Source organism: Salarias fasciatus, chromosome 16 (genome assembly GCF_902148845.1).
Source record: "Salarias fasciatus chromosome 16, fSalaFa1.1, whole genome shotgun sequence".
Taxonomy (NCBI): Eukaryota; Metazoa; Chordata; class Actinopteri; order Blenniiformes; family Blenniidae; genus Salarias; species Salarias fasciatus.
The window spans coordinates 2,894,079-2,913,460 of record NC_043760.1 but is presented as its reverse complement, the minus strand read 5'-3'; the positions used below and the strand labels follow the sequence as shown (position 1 = coordinate 2,913,460).

Below are 19,382 nucleotides of genomic sequence, written 5' to 3'. Positions count from 1 at the left end.
CGGTCGCAGCTCACACTGGAGCGACGAGAGCAATGTAAGTGCCCGTATGTCAACCTGCAGAAACGGCCGGGGAACAACGTGAGCGACCCCGGTCCGGGATTAATGTGACAGCCAGACCTTCCCCTTCATCTGCCTTTTATGTGCACGTGAGCGATTCCCACAGCAGCCAGCCAGAGTGTGGCAAGGGAGAGAAACAACGACGCTGCTTCAAATGACAGCAGCTCCACGGCTCCATGCCACACAGCAGGCTGCGCTGGGCGAGTCTGCCCTCTGGTGGATATTCTCAGAACCGCAGGAAGGTGTTATGACCTCCACCTTCCACCGTTTGGGGGAAAGAAGAACACTTTGGCTGACCTTTGGCTGACCTTCAGAGAGACCAGCGGCCAGGACAGTCACAGCAAAAACACACAAACACACACTTTCACGCCTGCAGGAAATTTAAAGTCACTGAGTAACCGAAGACATGTTTCCAGACCCAGATCTGCTTCCTCCCTGACCCAACCTGCCTTTTATTTGCAGAATTGTTCTTGCTCTCAGAAACCCACCTCATGTTTTCACCGCCACCATCAGCGTTTACAGAAATGTGTGAGCTACAGTCGCTCGACTGTTGGAGACAGACAGGAGAAGACGCCCACACTCTCACATGCAAGGTGCTCACACACCACTGGGAGGAAACTGAGCTTCGATGTCTTGCCAAAGGACACTTGGGCATATGGGCAGGGCAGATGGAGGATCGAACTGCCAAACTCCGGATGGAGAGACGACCCACAACTGAACCACAGCTTTCACTCGACTGGCTCCGTCTTCTGCTTCAGTGAGTCTTCACCGCCCGACCTTCACCTGCTTCTCTTTCTCTCACCACTGCTCATGAACACTGACCACTGCAGCCGACTCTCATCTCGCAGGATTAATGAAGGCCTTTCTCCAGTAATCAGAAGGTTAGCGTAATAGTAACAATTAAGACAAAAGGTTTGGGTTGTGATCCAGTCATTGATTCATTACAATATGGCTCCAAACTGATTTAAAGTCTCACACACTGCCAGTGTTGGCTTCACAGACTTTCCATCAAGCTTTGCGTTCTCCCAACTCACACACACTCTCACACACACCCATGGTGACAGCTGCCATGCAAGGTGTCCACACAGTGTTGGGACAAACTTGGTGTTCAGTGTCTTGGCAAGAGGACATTTTGACATAAGGACAGAGCAGACGGGGATCGAACCGCCGGAGAGCTGCTCTAGAACGAAGACCCGTTCAGCCAGCTGAGCTACAACAGCCGCTAAGGACGGGTTCCGTTGTGGCTCTACTGAGTGTGCGTCCTTAGTGCTGGAGACCCCTCTGGATCAGTCCCAGCTCCACGAGGCTTTAGACACACTGGAAACAGAAGACTGACAGATGAATGGACGGAAAAACATCAGAAGGAAACGATCAGTGATTGTCGTCCAGTCATGATTTATATTCACCGTCTAATTCCTGAATTCATGTGAGAGGCTCTGCAGCGACGGGCTAACGGGGAGATTAAACCAAACAGAGCAGATAAAAGAGGATGGCATCTTAGCACGCGCACACACACGCACACGCACACACACACACTCTGAGAGGTCTACCCCGGTAAATCTTCTGTCCAGTGAAGTAGTTCTGTTCACTGGGACCCATTTTCTGGTGCCCCCCCCCTTGCTGGTTTTGCTTTCCTCTACAGCAACGACAGATTTTTGTTTGTTTGTTTGTTTGTTTGCTTCTTCCCACACAGAAAATGACTCTCATCTCTCTGGCAGTTTTTTCCGCCTCAGATTTTGATGACTTTCAGTAAATATCCACACACTCTGCAGATCGTCGCAGCGAGGCCTGCGGGGCTCTGAACCCCCCCGAACGACAGTCCAGCGAAAAGCGCTTATCCGTCTGTCTTAATTAGCTCCGGCTCCCAGCCTTTCATTCTGACCCACTTTATGGGCCGGCGGCTGCTTTCTGTTCACGGAGCAGTAAATGAGAAAGCAGTCGGCTCCCGAGCCGCCGGCAGAATCAGCCGCCGCGTCCCGGGACCGGAGCATCGCTTCGCTAACGGACCTCTCGGGACTCCAACGTCAAGATCTGATGGATTCACGGAAAACTGTGGATGAGTGGAGTTTTTTTTAATTTGCTCTCATGCCTGTGTGCAGCTTTTTGGCCATTTGTGCTGTTTTCAAAGTACTTTTTAAATTAGTGAGAACATCCTGCTTTCACTGCTCGGTCTCAGTTTTCCTGGCTTCTGGACCCTTCAGTGTCACTTCTTGACCTGAAGAAAGATTCACCAAACTGCTCTCGTCGTTTCCATCCATCACAAAGCTCTTCCGGTCCATTCCTTGATGTTTTCTGAATCCCTGCCTTGGACCGAAACGCAGACACAGGTCAGAAAAGCTTCATGTTTCCATGGAGGTGGTGTGAAAATGTTTGTTTACAGGGAAACAGCAGATGCGCTGAAAATGATTCTTCATCTACTGAGCTTGGATTTCCCCCCGTTTACACGGAGGCGAGTCAGAGTTTTGTTTTTCAGAGGCTCCGAACGCCCTTGTCATGTAAACAGACACCAAAAGTGCAACGAGCATTTAGCGCTTCCACCTGAAAACATCAGAGAAGAAATGCTGGAAGGCAGCGAGTCTAAACACCCTGGGAAGAGGGAGACGCCGGTGAGTCACATCAGGGAGGAGTCAGCTCATCAAACACTCAGGGGAGGCAGACAGAACCGGAAACAGACCAGGCACCCGAGGCTGAGAAGAAAAGACTGAAGCTGGAAACAGACGAGACGACTAGAAACACGAGGTGAACCGGGGCTGGAGCGAGGGTCTGGTCTTCCTCCAGTCCCTCGGACCCGAACCCTGACTGGACCATGCATGAAGAGTCCTGGAATGTGGTCAAACCGCTGTAATCTCTAATCTCTACCTGCAAGTGGCTCCTGTGCTCCAGATGTGCTTTGAAATGGTCAAACTTTGTTATTCCAGAAGGATTAAACTCGCAGTGAAACCCTGCAGCCTGACTGGATCCCTGTCGACCAGGTGACAGATGGAACCCTCTCCCTGTGAGTGTCTGACCTCCCCTTCGACCCCCGATGGAAAACTTTCCAGACACAATGACGCACCGAGGCAGTTCAAGACGAGTAAAAGATTTATTTCACATTTTAATTCACTTTTCAGATATCACCAGCTTCGTTTGAGGAATCAAAGACACGGAAGAACAGGTCACAGGAGAAATCAAGGAGGCTCAAAAGCACATCAGGACAAGAGGGACGAAATCAGCAAGGACGAGCTGATGGGGGGGGGCAGGGGTGGGAACGGCAGGGGGCAGCGGGGGGGACGGAGTCAGCACTTCGTTCAGCCGACAGCAGAGGAATGTCAGAGATGCTGTTAAAATGTCTTCTCAGGAGTTGGCCTGGAGGGGGGGGGTTAGTGCAGGGTGTGTGTGCGTGTGTGTGTGGTGGAGGGGGGGGGGGGTGTCAGGGGGTCTGAGGCCCCGTTTACGCCACACTTTCAAGTCAAAACCTGTCTTGCGCTTTGGGGGTTCGTTTACAGTGCAAACGAACCCCCAAAGCACAAGACAGGTTTTGTCGTTGTCGTGTAAACTTTACACGACAACGGTCATCTGAGTCACTGAAAACACAACTTTTCGAAAGTGCTGCTGTTGCACACGTGCACTACAGTACACGTGCACTAGTGATGCAGTAAACGGTTGTTCTGCACATGCACGAGCAGATGGAGAAAAACAAACATGGCGGCCTCCAGAGCGGCGTGACTCCCAGTCTAGTCGAGATTTATCGTCTGTATTAGTGGAGTCACGGCGAACTGCATCCAGTTTGATGTCCAACCCTAAAAACGTCCGTGCACGCCCACTGTTAAAGTTAACAGCGTGTTGTTCAACAGCGCCCACTCCTGGCCTGGAGGCTAGCTACACCGTTTTCAGAGCACTGTGGTGTAAACGGGGCCTGAAGGCGCTCCTCGTCACTCACTGTGTTTTAGTTTGGTGTGGGGGACATGGGGGGGGGGGGGGGGGGGGGGGGGGGGGGTGGCAGAGAGCATCAGATTCACACAGGCACTTGAGAGAAATGACAACAAAACACCACAACTTCCATTAAGGCATGACAGATGAACAACACGAACACAGCGGTTTGGGACGAGAACAGCATGATTCCTACACGAGACCTAGACAGAAGCAAGAACGTGTGTGTGTGTGTGTGTGTGTGTGTGTAATATCAGCATGTCTGCAATGCTGTGTTGATCTGTCCATGGAGACTTGAGGTTTTGCCCATGAGGACCTGAAAACATCTGCAGGTTGCTGACGGGGTTTTCTGGGGTTTCCTCTGCGCTCCATGCTCACCGAACATAAGCAGGACACGACGGAGCAACACAGCAACACAACACTGAGGCCCGACTAGAGGTTTCACTGATGCTGCCATGAAAACTTGCATCATTAAACTCGACTGTGCGTTGAGACTGGAGTCATTTTCGAAGTGAAAAGTTCAGATTTGGAAAAATAGATTTTTTCTGAACATATACTCTGCGCCACAACAGAGAAACACTTCAGAGTTTCAATTGAAAGGTTAATATGGCTCTATTTTACCTGTCAAATCGCGCCGCTGAGGAGTTTGACACCCCTGCTGCAGAGCCGCAGACACACACACTCATCTTTTCATCTTTGTTTTGTCTCTTCAGCTTCGCAGCGACACTGTGGCTCCAAACATCACGATCCAGGACGAGGAAAAACCCCAGAAGACTCAGATAAACCCAGGAGGAGTCGAAAAACAGACATTTACGGGTCCTCTTACACACACACACACACACACACACACACACACACACACACACACACAATATGATGCTATCTTATTTATTCCCACAGAACGGCTCCTCCTCACTGATGCTACAGAAGCATCTGCATCAACAAGCTTCTGCCTTCGCATCTGCCCTCTTCAAAATCTCATCACACACAAAGACACACGCACGCACGCACACACACACACACACAAACACACACACACACAAACACACACACACACACACACACGAAGTTCCTGCTAACCTCAAAGTGCAGCTCATCAGCGTGAAGTGCCGTTCAAGTGTTCGCACCAGCAGCTACTGTTCACTGCTGTGATTTCTAGCAGGAAGTCGTGCGTCTAATCTCTCCCAGAATATTTCGGCAATTCGCGGTTTTCCCCCCGAAGCATTTATTGAAATACATCAGCTCCATCCTGCGTGATTGACACTCATTAAACGTCTCTACAAGTCAATAACACAGTAAAGCATCCGATTAGTGCAGCAATAAAAGTGGAGCTAATGCAGTCATGGGTCACACACCGTACGACAAACACCAGAGCAGGTAACGAAGAAAGAATTGTTTAGTGCAGCTCTTTCCTGTTAATGTAAATCCCCAGTGACCAGGTTGAATATATACAGGTCAGTATGAGTGATTAACCATACCGATATCAACAGAGCGGTGGAGAAGTTACATTCATTTGTTACCAACAATAACTGCACAGATTAGAATAACACGACTACAATACGCCCCGAAGGCAGGCTCACAGAATAAGACTGGAATAATCTTTAACGATCAACAAACCCGAATAAATCTAGAAAATAATCATTTCAAGATCGATTTTTTTCTCAGTTAAAAGTGCGATTTTCCCATTTCCCAGTTACACACCGACACAAAACGAGGAACTGTTTCACTGCTGCTTTTCGTTGGATTTGTTGAAAATTGAAAAAGGAAAAGAAAAGAAAAGAAAAGGGAAGCAGTCTTATCCGGAAACCTGGTCTGTGATTGAGAAACTGGGCAGCGACTCCGAGCTCGACCGGATCTCATCAAGCAGCTGCAGCTGCCTGGCCGGCGAGAATCAGCACCGACAATCAGTAGAGGTAATTAGACACAGTGGAGACACAACCACACACACACACACACACTCTAACACACAGAGCTACGCACGCACACACATGCACACAGTCCAGAAACATCGTTGGCAATGTGTGGAGCAGTATTAGTGACAGATTTGTTGTTTTTCCGATGTTCTGCTGGTTCGTTTACGGTGGATTAAAAATGGCCGCCCATCTCTTCACCGTTTTCTCTTCTTTCTGAACGGACGCTGCAGAGTGACGGTGTGTGTGTGTGTGTGTGTGTGTGAGAGTGTGTTTACTGGAGATCAACAGTCTAACGGCATGGCCGTGTCCCGTGCGGCCGGCAGCGCCGCGGCCGTGAGGACGTGCAGTGGTCGGGTACGGACAGCACCGAGGTGTGTTGGATGCCGAGGAGAGGGCCGGGCGGGGCGGGAGGTTTAGCTCCGTGGAATCAGGCCCTTCCTGTACGCCACCAGGCCGGCCGCCGCCGCCGCCGACAGGACGGTGGAGAACCCGATGAACCTCAGCAGACCGCCGACCGAAGGAGAACGCCGCTCAAAGAAAGAGGTGTGGAACGGACGGGCAATGACTTCCTGTGGTGGAGAGGAAGAGGAGGAGGAAGGAGGAGAGGAAGAGGAGGAGGAAGACAGCCAGCGAGGGTTAAAATGACTTTTTCTTTTACACAAAAATTGTTTCAAAGTGATAAATCAGTCATAGGATTTTGGTTTCATCAATCCAGTCGATCCAGCTGCTGATCTGAACAGAGGAATGTTTGAAGCTAAATACATCGTTTTCAGTGTTTGTCTCATTTTTGCGAAAAATGACATCCTGTAAAATGAAGACGATGCCTTTTCCCTTCAAACAGCGTCGTGTGAACGACGCCTGGATTCAGGAAACCAGAATCAAAGTTTCTGAAAAGCTTTAACGGCTTTTATGATTTCAGATTTAACAGAAACAGGATCTTCAACAAAGTCTTCACTCTGAAGAATCTTTAAATCTTTAAACCTTCTTCTCCTGCACTGAGAATTCTTCGTCCTTCCAGCCGTCAAAGGGACTTTGAAGATTCAAAGGAGGAAAAATTATTTTCCTGGAGTGTTTGAAAATTCTTCTTCACCTAAGTCCTTCTACATCTTTCTTCTTCTCTTGTGAATTTTATTCTTCCTCCAAGTCTTCAAGATTTTTCTTTTGACTAATCTTTCACATGATTCATCTTTGTGTATGAAAATCCTTCTTCCTGTAAATCTTTAAAGATTCTTTTCCCTCAGTCATTGAATATTCTTCTTTTTCTTCTTCTTCTAGCCTTTGAATGTTGTCTTTGCTGTCAGTCTCCACACTCTGAGCCTTCTACTTCTTCCTTCTTTGGAATTCTTCTATTTCTCTGAATATTTTGAATTGACGTCCAAATCTCCAAGAGTCTTCATTGAAAGCTCTTTAAAATTTAAAATTCATCTTCTTAGAAATGTTCAATCTTCCCCTTTGTCCCTTTTTTCTTGGAACTGTCTTCATCTTTAACCTGGTTAAAGAATTTTCTTCTTGCCAAAGACTCTCCTCATTGAAGTTAAAGCTTTCACATGAAAATCTCCTCTTTGACGTCTATTTTTATTCTAATACAATCTGTAGATCATGTGATTCGGCCGAGGGAGACGCTTTTCTCTCCGTCTGGTCATTTCTTTGTTTCATGGAAAAACACCAATTCGGGTGGTTTAATAAAACTGACTCAGATGAAAGGAGCAGGTAAAACCTGAGCTAACCTGTTTCACCTGAGTCCTGCGTCGGATTCGTCTTACTGAAATACTCATTTGCTGTTCTGTAGCTTTTCTTTAGAGTCCTGAAATCAAGCATTTCAGACTGCAGACGGCCTGAACCTGTCCTGTCAGATGGACCTCAGTGCTTCAGCACCATGGAGAGCTCCGCTCCTCCCTCCTCACCTGAGACTCCGGCTCGTCCTGCCAAACCTGGCTCTGGTGGATTTTACCCATGGCACACATGATCTGCGAAGACCAAACACAGCAGCCGCTCAAAAACGTCCATTACAGTTGATTTCAAAGCGTCAGGCCTCCTTCAGACCGGCGCAGCCTGGGCGTGAACTCTGACCTCCCGGGCCGCTCGCTCTCCCGCCTGGACGGCGCCCTCCATGTAGCCGCTCCACTCGGTGGCCGTCTCGGTGCCGGCGAAGTACAAGCGGCCCACCGGCTCCCTGAGCACTCTGCAGACCGGAGACACAGGAGACACGGGGACTGACGGGGACCGACGGGGACTGACGGGGACCGACGGGGACTGACGGGGACTGACGGGGACTGACGGGGACTGACGGGGACCGATGGGGACTGACGGGGACCGATGGGGACTGACGGGGACCGACGGGGACTGACGGGGACTGACGGGGACTGACGGGGACTGACGGGCGTCTGCTGTTCACACAGCGACGTTTTCACGACTGCCACAGAATTCTGGGAGTTTAAACAACTTTACCGCACAAACTGATGGACACAGACTCCATAACGTACTGTTCTCTGCTCGCGTGTGGGTGTAGCTTCATCATAAAAACAAGCAACGGCGCCTACTAGTGGCCCTGCATGTTTACTTCATGGTTTTCAGCACTTGTGCTGTTTCGGTGGAAATGGGGATCGATCAAACTGCTGCTGTCTGAACGGGAAAATCTGGAAAAACAATGCTTGAAACGTTGTCATGGAAACAGGGCCTTGAAGCACCTAAAGCTGAATTTTATCATCTTTTTTTTTTGCAGCGTTTTCCTGAATGTCTGACTGAACATCGACGGAACGCCACGTCCGACGCTTTGTTCCAAACCTCCTCCTGGAGGCTTCAGGCGGCTGCAATGTGAAACCTCACCACAAGATGGCAGTAAATCCTACACGTTAGAGTGGAGCTGTGTGTGTGTGTGTGTGTGTGTGTGTGTGTGTGTGTGTGTGTGTGTGTGTCCTACCTGCCGTACTGCGTGAGGATTCCCGGGGGGAAATAAGCTGTGTAGCATCCTCCAGAATACTCCTCCTCGCACCAGTTCTTCTCCTCGTAGTGCACCGGCTGAAACAAACACGAGACGTGACTGTTCCGAACCACCGAATCGTTCTGCGTCGTTCAGACGGCGACTCACATGCAGGGCTTCCTCGGAGCCCAGCACTCTGGAGTAGATGTCGCAGATCCTCTTCAGCCTGAAACAGGAGAAGAGTTTGTATGAACGCCTCCCTGCAGCTGCTGGGACTCCAGCACTGTTTCTACCTTTCTTCTTTGGTCAAGCTGACCAGCTTCCTGCACTTCCGCGAGAGGATGAACCTGAAAGAAACAGAAACCAGAAATATTCATCAGAAGATGATCTATGAACTGTGGATCATATCCGCCCACAACTGAATTCTAGAGAACATTCAGTGGATCTGTGGTGATTTATATTGAAGGAAAACGGCTCCATGATAATCCATATATTCTATATTCTGCTATAATCTACTCACACACTCATGTTCTTGTATTTACTGTGTTTTGAGAACCAGCTAAATATACGTGGACCCATGAAGTGAAGACGATCTTTCTGCCTCTCTTGTAAAACACAGAAACTGGACGTTTGGAAGGTGTGTTACCTGAGTGTTTCTACAGACTATGTGGAAAACAAAGTCTGGGGAAAAGTTTTTAACCAACCAACATGGGACAAGCTCACGGTTTGTGTGAGGACGAGGAAAATGTGTCAGATCAAACCCGGGTCAGGCCCTGGAAAGGGTTTATAATGAAATCAAAGTGTGGAAAGGCCAAAAGTTCCTCACTTCACAAAGACGCACCACTTTGTTAAAGCGATACTTCAACATTTTGGCAAATTGGCCCATCTAGGGCAATTCGGTAGTCATTTAGAACAGCCTACTTACTTTTTTTGTGAGGGCGAGCTGTTGTTTATTCAGCGGTGCGTCTGAGGAGAGCTTCACGGCGGACATAATGGAAGTGGACGGTACAGTTGCTTCCCTCGTCAAACTCATCAAATACACAATCCAACAACCCCAAAACACTCAGGTGGACACGTTATAATCTGCACATTCACTACGCTGTGAAACACCAACAAATAATATTGTAGCGTTACGACATTGAAGCAAATATTGGGAACTACTTTTTCTTTTTAAATCACTACGCCCAGACGCCATGTTTAGTAAGTAGTTCCGTCTTAGCAATCTTCGCAAAAAACACTCAATCTCGTAATTTTGCATTAATATTTCACAGCGTAGTGAATGTGCGGATTATAACGTGTCCACCTGAGTGTTTTGGGGTTGTTGGATTGTGTATTTGAGGAGCAAGCAAGCAACTGTACTGTCCACTTCCATTATGTCCGCCGTGAAGCTCTCCTCAGACGCACCGGTGAATAAACAACAGCTCGCCCTCACAAAAAAAGTAAGTAGGCTGTTCTAAATGACTACCGAATTGCCCTAGATGGGCCAATTTGCCAAAATGTTGAAGTATCGCTTTAAAAATGGTCCTCACTTTGTAGCATGGACTAGAACACAGACACACACAACAACAGGTGTCTTTGAAACAGGCGCAGATTCAGAGACTAAATTTCCAAAAACATCATAAGAAGAAGAAGCTTCGACTGGAGTACAGAGGTCATGACTGTGAGGAGCTTCTGTGCTGAAATATGTTTGATGGAGATGTAGCTGAGTTTTAATCAGACGTTCAGATTTGAGTGAAAATACTGGCTCCATCATCGGCTCGAGGCGCCTCAGGAAGCCCCTCCCCGGTACAAGCACACAGCATGTGTGCACATTTAGGCAAGTCCAGTACATATCGAGACGTTTCTGTCAGAATAAAATCCAGAATCCGTCTTATATCATCCTCATTAAAAATAATAATAATCAACAGCTGCAACTAAGACTGTTCAGTGAGCGATGAGTTCTTCAACTGCTTTGACAGAAAAAGGTGAAAAAATTTATTTAAGTTTGAGACGCTTCCTGAAATGTCCTTTGTTTTGTTGAAAATCTAAAACCTAAATCTGTTCACTTTATTAACACACACACACACACACACACACACACACACACACACACACACACACACACACACACAAGCAAACATTAAACTGTAAGTAGCTTGAATCAGGAAATAAAATGATAATTCCTGGTCTGTTCCTGAGAGAAGTGGACGACTGATGATGATGAAGTTCTGAATTCACCCCATGATGGCAGGAACTGTCCCATCAGGCTTTGTGTCGTCCAGCGTCAGGCCGATCGGAGCGCCTTCCTCCTCGATCACCATCGTGCCGCAGAAACCTGCAGAGGACAACGTCAGCCGTCAGGAATCAAACCCGCGCCCGACCGCCTCCCGTCCACCACACACACACACACACACACACACACACACACACACACACACACACACACACACACACACACACACACACACACACACACACACACACACACACCCTTCTTCCTCCAGAAGTTCTCTCGGTAGTAGACCATGCACTTGATGACGGAGCCCATGGGGACGCGGTGGATCAGCTGGTTCCTGAGCGGCGGCAGCTCGGGGGTGAAATGCATCTTCAGGTTCAGGCCGGGGGGAGTGGCTACGATCACATAACGGGCCTGCGATCAGAACACACACACACACACACACACACACACACAGAAAGAGTCAAAGCATGCATCAGGATGTGATGGCGAGCAGAACCAGCAGGTGGCAGCAAAACAGCAATGTTGAATAATCCCAGCCTGGCATGTTTTCCCCATGGATCCCTGAGCATGGGGAGACAGTCTGGCTACAAAAATTCAGTTTAGATTCACAAGTTGAAAAGCTTGAAAGGTAAATTTAGACAGCTGCTGGGCTGCTGGGGTCAGTCAGGGATCAATCCTCACAACCAGCTGTTCTATGAATGAGCATAACAACAGAAACTCCTGAGGGGTCAGTTCAGTCTTCTTTAGTGGATTTAGTGGTTCAGTCCATCCATCGACAGAGAAGGGAAATCGAACGTGCACCCACCCACTTGAGCAACTGAGCCCCACACACACACACACACACACACACACACACACACACACACACACACACACACACACACACACACACACACACACACGTTTGTACAGCTATATGTTGTGAGGACATTCATTGACATAATGCATTTCCTAGCCCCTTACCCTAACCCTAACCATCAAAAATAAATGCCTAACCCTAACCTATGCCCTAAACCTAACCTAAACCTAATTGTAACCCTAAACCAAAAATGAAGTCTTAACCCTCAAAAAGGCCAAAAAAGGTCTCTGAAATAGTGAGGACCGGCAAAAATGTCCTCACTTTCCACAAATTGTCCTCACTTGTAAGGTTAAAAACCCAATGTCCTCACAAAAGGTCCTCACAACATATAGCTGTACAAGTACACACACACACACACACACACACACACACACACACACACACACACACACACACACACACACACACACTGTACTTTTATCCTTTAATGAGCTTTAAATAGCTCCTCTTTCAATAACTTCCTGATGTGGGATCAATAAAGTGCTTCACAGGTTATCTCCTAAGTTTTTCTTCTATATTTTTCTTGAGATTTTGTCTCTTAAAAACATTTTTCATGATTTGAAGATTGATGATTGTCTTGTTGAAGTTATTACATTCAGGGAGAAATAGTAAATCTGTAAAAAACAATGTATAACTATGCAGTCATTTATTATGTAGACTGTTCAAAAGTAAAAAAACTATTAAACAGAATTAATACATGTATGTATTTATATTGTTTTGATTTGCATATTTAATCTCTCTCTCTCTCTCACACACACACACACACACACACACACACACACACACACACACACACACACACACACACACACACACACACACACACACACACACACACAGGTTTGTATTTCTATCCTTGTGAGGACACTCATTGACATGATGCATTTCCTAGCCCCTAACCCTAAGCCTGACCCTAACCCAAACCACAACACAGCCTAACCCTAAAGAAATGTCTTTGACCTTTGACTTTTTTCAGTAACAACAACATGGTCAAGAAAACACTGTTTCTCCTCATTAGGACCGGAAAAAGGTCCCACAAGGCACATCGTGCAGGTTTTCCTATCCTTGTGGGGACATTTGGTCCCCACAAGGATAGAAAAAAGCCCGCGCACATGCACACACACACACACACACACACACACACACACACACACACACACACACACACACTGAGGGGTCTACCCCAATGAACCTTCTGACCAGTGGAAGTGGTAAGAATGCTCAAACACAGCAGAACTCTTTACAGCTGGTGTTTTAACGGTGCTGAAGTTACAGACTTACATAAATATTTAGTGCTAGTTTAGTTTTAAACCAGCACATCTCATTAACTACCATTTAGAGCCTTTAGATCCCACAACAGCATTTTTCAGTAAAACTCTGACTGTTGGGTGGCTTCATGTTTGAGCTATCGGCAGAGTGATTTCTGCAGCACCGTTCAGACACGATGCTTTACCACGAAATCAAAGAAACACCTTCAAACAAAGCAATAAGAACAACTTCAAAATGTAGCTAAAATCACTGTCATCTGCATGGAGATGTTAAATAAAGTGGCCCAAGGATGGAGCCTTGAGGAACACCACCAGTTCTTTCCATTGGCTCAGGCTCATGTTCAAGCAGCACTGAGGCTAAACGGAGGCTGCAGATGTGTCCCTGCTCACCTGGACATCATTCAGCCCTTTCAGAGGTGCTGTAGCCGTTTCCTGTTTTGACCTAAATCCAGATTGGAAAACAGTGAAGTCCTTGTTTTGTGAGTTGTGTTGAGTTTTACTCTGAATGTGTGGAAGTGTTCGGTCCTACTTCAGTTCTTCAAACCTTGACTTCTGTCAGACTGACCGGGGGACGCCGGGGGACGCCGTCACCCACTCACCATGTAGGTCTGCTTGTCCAGCGTCTCCACCACCACCATGTCTCCGCTCTGGTCGATCCGGTAGACCGGGGACTGCAGCTTGACGCGCTCGCCCAGCTCTTGGGCCATGCACTCGCTGATCTGGCTGGAGCCGCCCACAAACTTCCTCTCCTGCAGGGCGGAGGAACACAGCGGTGAGCAGCGGGAGGGACCCGGCTGAGAAAACCAGACCTGATCTCTTTATTTATCCTGGTGCTACACATTGTCTTGTATCTATAACAGGGGTTAAAGTTAAAAAAAATGATTTGACTGAAAATTTTCGAAAATTTTTTTTTAAGTGAAACTTTGTGCTTTCTTCTCAATTTAGATTTGATCAATGTCCTTTATAACAAACAACATCGATATTATGGTTCAGCCAAATCTGCACCACGGTTAACTTTCTCTTAAGATTCATAAATTTGTATTAATTGAATTTTTTTGTTTTGACTGATTTGCTTTTTTTTTACACAGGGATTTAAGAGTATCTCTTTATAAAGATAAAACTGTCCAGAAAGGATTATTGAATTGCTCTGATATTTATACCCTCAAATGGAGACTGAATGGACTCAAATATTTGTGACAACCTCTATGTCAGTGGCTGCATACTGGTTGACTCTCTGTAGGGTACATCTGTACTTAACTTCCTCCTCATCTCTTTCTAAGGCACACACAACGGCTGGTGGATGCCCCGCGCCACTCATGTGGGTTCAGTCGCACAGCTTTTTGTCATAGTTTAACACACAACCACATCCATGCACACACTGATAACTGACAATCTGTGAAGTTTTTCACATTTTGTAAATAAAAAGTGTTGAGCCCTGCATCCTGGCCTCTTCGCCGGTCTTTGTTGCAGACTTGGAGCTCCTGGTTGTAAAACACACAGCTTCACTGCCAGGTAAGGCTGGGCTCTGTACAGGTAGGTAAAACAGTCTCTCTGGTCTCTTCACTGCTTTAAGAGCAGCAGAAACCAGTATTAATGAAATCATAGATATGAATCAATATAATTAGACTGGGAAATATTAAAAAAGACTGACTTGAGTTTGAAACAGTTTAATACAAAAATAAAATCTTTATTGACAATGATATTCTGCAATAAAATCATTCAGGAACTGATAAGAATTTGTAGTGAAAATAAAACTGCATGAAACTGAAGAGCAGAAAACACAACAGAAAGTGTAAAGCTGGCCTCCACACAGCTCCAGAATGAGGAGACTTTGACAGGGTTTCCTCATCCTTCATCCCACCAGCATCTTTGTCCACCTGCCACAGTAAAAACAAAAACTGAAATTATCAAAGAAAACACCACTGAACAAGCCCTAAAATAGTATATTAATATAATATATAATCAGGAAGCAGTCTTGGGTGTTTTACTTGTCATCAATAGGATAACGCCTGTTAAAGCTGTAACAAAGCAGAACCTTCCTGCAGTCAGCATCAAACAATCCATTTTTTCCAATTCAGGAAGACCTTAAATTTCACTGTGGTTCACTTGAAGTCCCAATGTCTCATTTACTGTGTCATAATTCATTTATTTTAACTTAATTTTGTAAAGAAAAAAAAACACAATCAAAGAGTCTGCCTTTTTTGTTTCACTGTGAATTCAGACAAAACATTAGTGAATTTATTCTATTTTATTTGGATGTTTCAGACTTCCAAATACATCTAAAGTTTCTCAAGCAGGTTCCAGTCACCTTGCTCTTGTAAGTTAACATTGCCTGTGACTGGTGATTCTGTCAACATAGAATCATTTGAAACAGTGACTTCCATATCTTTTTCTGTAATGAGCATAAGGCTGTGGCTGTACAGCTACAGCAAGTAATAGCAGTGTGTACCAGTTACCTGTTCTTCTGCCATTGTTCCCACGAAGAAATGACTTCCAGCAGTTTGGTGAACAGAGGGTGAAAAGTTCGCCGCTCCGTCCTCTACAGTCGTCGCTGTAGCTGTTCTAAAAATAGAATCTTCGTCCATGCCGTCGCCGCGGCTGTGCAATATTTCTCCAACTCGTATCTTAAAGCACTGAAGCCCACTGGCTGAGGGCGCAGTAACATTCTCCGACCTGAGCATCACCTAGGCAAGCCCTCTGAGCCCCTGACTTGATGGAGTCCGAGTTTTAACTTGAGCGGGCCTGAAAACGGACAGCCTCCATGCGTTGGTTCCCAGACCCCGAGGAGACGCACTGACTCCCGCGGTGTCCTCCCCCGGCTGGAGCTAGCTAGCCTGAATAAGTAGCTCCTGATGTCCCGTGTGCTTTTAACGCTGCATTGTTCTTGTAGATTGTGTAAATCAGGTCATGTCTTCAAAACCGTAATGATAAATGTATTCCTTACAGCGGAGAAACTCTCCTTCGGCTGTAAATTCGAGGCAATGTGAATATGTACATGTACTTCCCGCATCACCTACAAAATAAAAGTCCCCATGTACTCCTGCTATCAGGATAGATTTATTGTGACGAGGTGCGACAACAACAAAGCCTGTAACCTTGCGCATATGACATTTTAGACCAAATGAATGAAACAACTTAATTGAAAAAGCACGCAAGCCAGAAAAGGAGGCACCCAGTCAATATGCGCTTATGATACGTATTTTTTTTTTGCTTAATTTTTTCAACTGACGGAATTCCGTCGTGGCAACGGAACTCTTTAAGCCCTGATCTATAATCTCCCCTTTACTACAAACTGCAGCCTCCTGAGCCAAGAGAGGAGAAAAAGGTGCTGGAGAAGCTGCTGGCTGATGAAGAGGAGGCTGAGGGGGCGGAGGCAGATTAAGTGCTGCCAAAGCTCTGATACACCAAATTAAACAGGCAGTGACCTTTTCCATATGGTTTGTGTCAACATCTCTCTCCCTGCCCTGATCAGAAACACATTGTGTGGATTCCACTGTGACATTTGCACAAATCATCCTGCCAGCCGCCGCCGAACGGCGAGCTGGAGCCGGCCCAGCCAAACCGCCGGAGCCCGAGCGCCGCGGATCAGATGGAAGGACGGTTTATTTCTGCACTTTTGGAGGAGAGTTGTGCTGATAGTGATGAAATAGCAGCAGTTTTTGCTGTTGTTGTTGTTCATTGCACACACACAGATCTCCACCATGTGTGCGGGGTCTGAGCGGGCAGAGCCGGCGCGGTGTTTACCGAAACACAGTCCCGAGCCGTCAGCCGCTATGGCAACAGGAACACTGCGCTTTCAGGGCAGACCGAGCTCTCCGGGAGCTGCAGGAAAACACCTTTTGTGCAGAGCGGACTGAGGGGCAGCAGACTGAGCCGGCTGTGGGATCGGTCTTTTTTTGAATGAATGAGTGCGTTTCTCTCGGTGGGATAGCCGCCGCTTGGCCCGGCGCCGCCTCCGCTGTCCTTCACTGAACTTTCTACTGGAACAGTCTTCCTGGAAAGCTTAAAGCAGAGGCTGGGAGGACTCTGAGCATTCCAGGTTTGGTGCGAGTCAGTGTGTTTACCAGAGAGAACAACATGCAACACGCAACGGGACACGATGACGGGGCAACGTTTTGAAGAGAAAACACAGAACGTGTTGATGGAGCTCAGAGGCACGGAGAATGTGACTTTCATCCTTAATAAAGATTTTAATGACTCAGAAAAGCCTCATTATTCAACCTGAGATGTGAGACTGGCCAGCAGACCGAGAGCTGAACAGTTTCCAGCTTCAGGCGTGGCGGAGCGCCCGGACCTCACCTGGCCTCCGTTATCGGTGGAGAAGATCCTCATGGTTCCGCCGCACTGCTTCACGTACCAGAGGAACCACAGGGCCGACACCTCGTGGGGTTCAGAGGTCACGTTCACGTTGACGAACAGCGTGGCGAAGCGGCGGACGGTGCTGCGGGGGAAAAGCGAGATGAGAGGAACAGCTGAGCGATGGCCGCCATTCAGAACGCCGGCGGCGACTCAGATGGTCTGCACCGACAGAGAGAGGAAAGCGTCGAGTCTAACAGACGCACAAAATCACACACTTCACGTTTAACGTCTTCGTGACTGCGTCTGTGTTTAACCTGGAAATCAAGACGCCGTATCTCAGCGAGACATTTCCTCCACTGCCCCACCTCCACTTTTATTAGCAGACTTTACTGGATCGAAGTCGGACCTCATGCATGTAAAACCCTGATTTTAACCCTCCTGTTTGGAGTTCTGTCACTCGAGGTGTTAGCTGAACTCCAGAAACTCCAGAAACTCCAGAAACTCCAGAAACTCCAGAAACTCCAGAAACTCCAGAAACTCCAGTCTCTACTCTGTGCGCCAGTCAGCATCCAGTCAGCTGGTGAACCCGACGTCTCTGTACTCAGCTCCCTTCACAAAGACATGCAGTGTCTAAGTACGTCACAAATAGCTGGTGGAATTCAAGGTGTGTGTGTGTGTGTGTGTGTGTGTGTGTGTGTGTGTGTTTCAGCAACCACCGGAACGCTGACGAACCAGCTCAAGATAATTCCTTTTTTTTTTTTTTTTTTTATTTCACGTACGGCTGTGCACAGCCTCAGAACAAACACAATAAAGTTATCTCAGCGTATAACCTCGGATGAAAAGGAGCAGGAAGAATAAAATCTTATGATCCCTGCCGCTTTCTGAAACATTAACACCGTGACAGACGGTCTGCCAGCCGGTTACGTCAGGATCAATACTCCATCACAAAAAAAACTTCACTCACAAATTTACAATCTGTGTAAGAGCGTCATGTTTCAAGTTCATATTCACTAAATATTTTATGCTTAAACATTGCTACGATGCACATCTTGAACTCTGCCTGTCATTGGTTCCACAATCGGAAGCCGTGTCTTGAGTCGGTCGTCTGCTTTGAAGCTGTTCTTGCTCTTGACTACTGACTTTAGAAACATTTGGTGACGCGCTCTCTTGGATCTGCTCTGTGAATCATTCTTACTAAATCGTCTCCTCGGTTGAGGAATTTTCATTTTTTTTAGTTGAGGAACAGTTGGAAGTCGTTAGCATGAAAAAGGCTTGGTATTTTAAAAAACAAAAAACAGTGTGAACCACGGCAAGTGTTGATTTCAATCAAAGACAGAAAAGATCCGTTTGTTCTTGTATTGCCCACTGTAATCAAGTAACTGTTGTTTAAATAGAAAATCCTATTTCTCTGATGTGTTCAGCCTAATTAAGGAGCTGATGGGGGTCAGGGGTCATGCTCAGGGCCCACAGCGGTGACCTGTCTGCAGTGGGAATGGGACGTTACCTGGTCCAGCAGATCTTGTCCACCAGCTGCTGCATGGACATCTTGTCCCACTCCTCGGCGTGCGGCGCTCTCCACGGAGCCTCCTTGGGGATCTGAAACACAGGAGGAGGCGTTCAGACGGGGGCCGGGGCGAAGCGGGCGGCGGCGGGGGCGGGGGGGCGGGGCCTCACCTCCTCTCCCATCTCGTCCATCGTCCTGAACAGGTTGTTGAAGTCCAGCATGATGATGGGGTTCCACATGGGGGGGAAGGAGCCTTTGAACGGGTACGACTTGCCCTGGAAGACACACACACACACACACACACACACACACACACACACACACACACAAATGCAGAGTTCAGTGGGAAAAGTTCTGGATTCCAGGAACGCTGAGAAACAGCGGAGCGTCATCTGGTCTTCATCGAGCAGCCGACAGTTCCCAGAAAAACCTCCT

The 19,382-nt window shown here is 47.3% G+C and overlaps 1 protein-coding gene across 1 annotated transcript in view; it reads right to left on the bottom strand.

Annotated features, from left to right (window-relative positions):
- Positions 1 to 3,990: 3,990 nt before the first annotated feature.
- mao (monoamine oxidase) overlaps positions 3,991 to 19,382 on the bottom strand; it is a 38,823-nt gene continuing 23,431 nt past the window's right edge. The window contains exons 4-15 of the mRNA XM_030112145.1: positions 19,118 to 19,222; positions 18,948 to 19,039; positions 17,444 to 17,585; positions 13,744 to 13,893; positions 11,269 to 11,428; positions 11,017 to 11,113; positions 9,093 to 9,146; positions 8,968 to 9,025; positions 8,800 to 8,897; positions 7,950 to 8,061; positions 7,784 to 7,846; positions 3,991 to 6,448 (exon numbers count right to left, since the gene is read on the bottom strand). Of these exons, the coding sequence (XP_029968005.1) occupies positions 6,293 to 6,448; positions 7,784 to 7,846; positions 7,950 to 8,061; positions 8,800 to 8,897; positions 8,968 to 9,025; positions 9,093 to 9,146; positions 11,017 to 11,113; positions 11,269 to 11,428; positions 13,744 to 13,893; positions 17,444 to 17,585; positions 18,948 to 19,039; positions 19,118 to 19,222 (1,287 nt within the window). The 3' untranslated portion in view covers positions 3,991 to 6,292. The remainder of the gene's footprint in view (positions 6,449 to 7,783; positions 7,847 to 7,949; positions 8,062 to 8,799; positions 8,898 to 8,967; positions 9,026 to 9,092; positions 9,147 to 11,016; positions 11,114 to 11,268; positions 11,429 to 13,743; positions 13,894 to 17,443; positions 17,586 to 18,947; positions 19,040 to 19,117; positions 19,223 to 19,382) is intronic.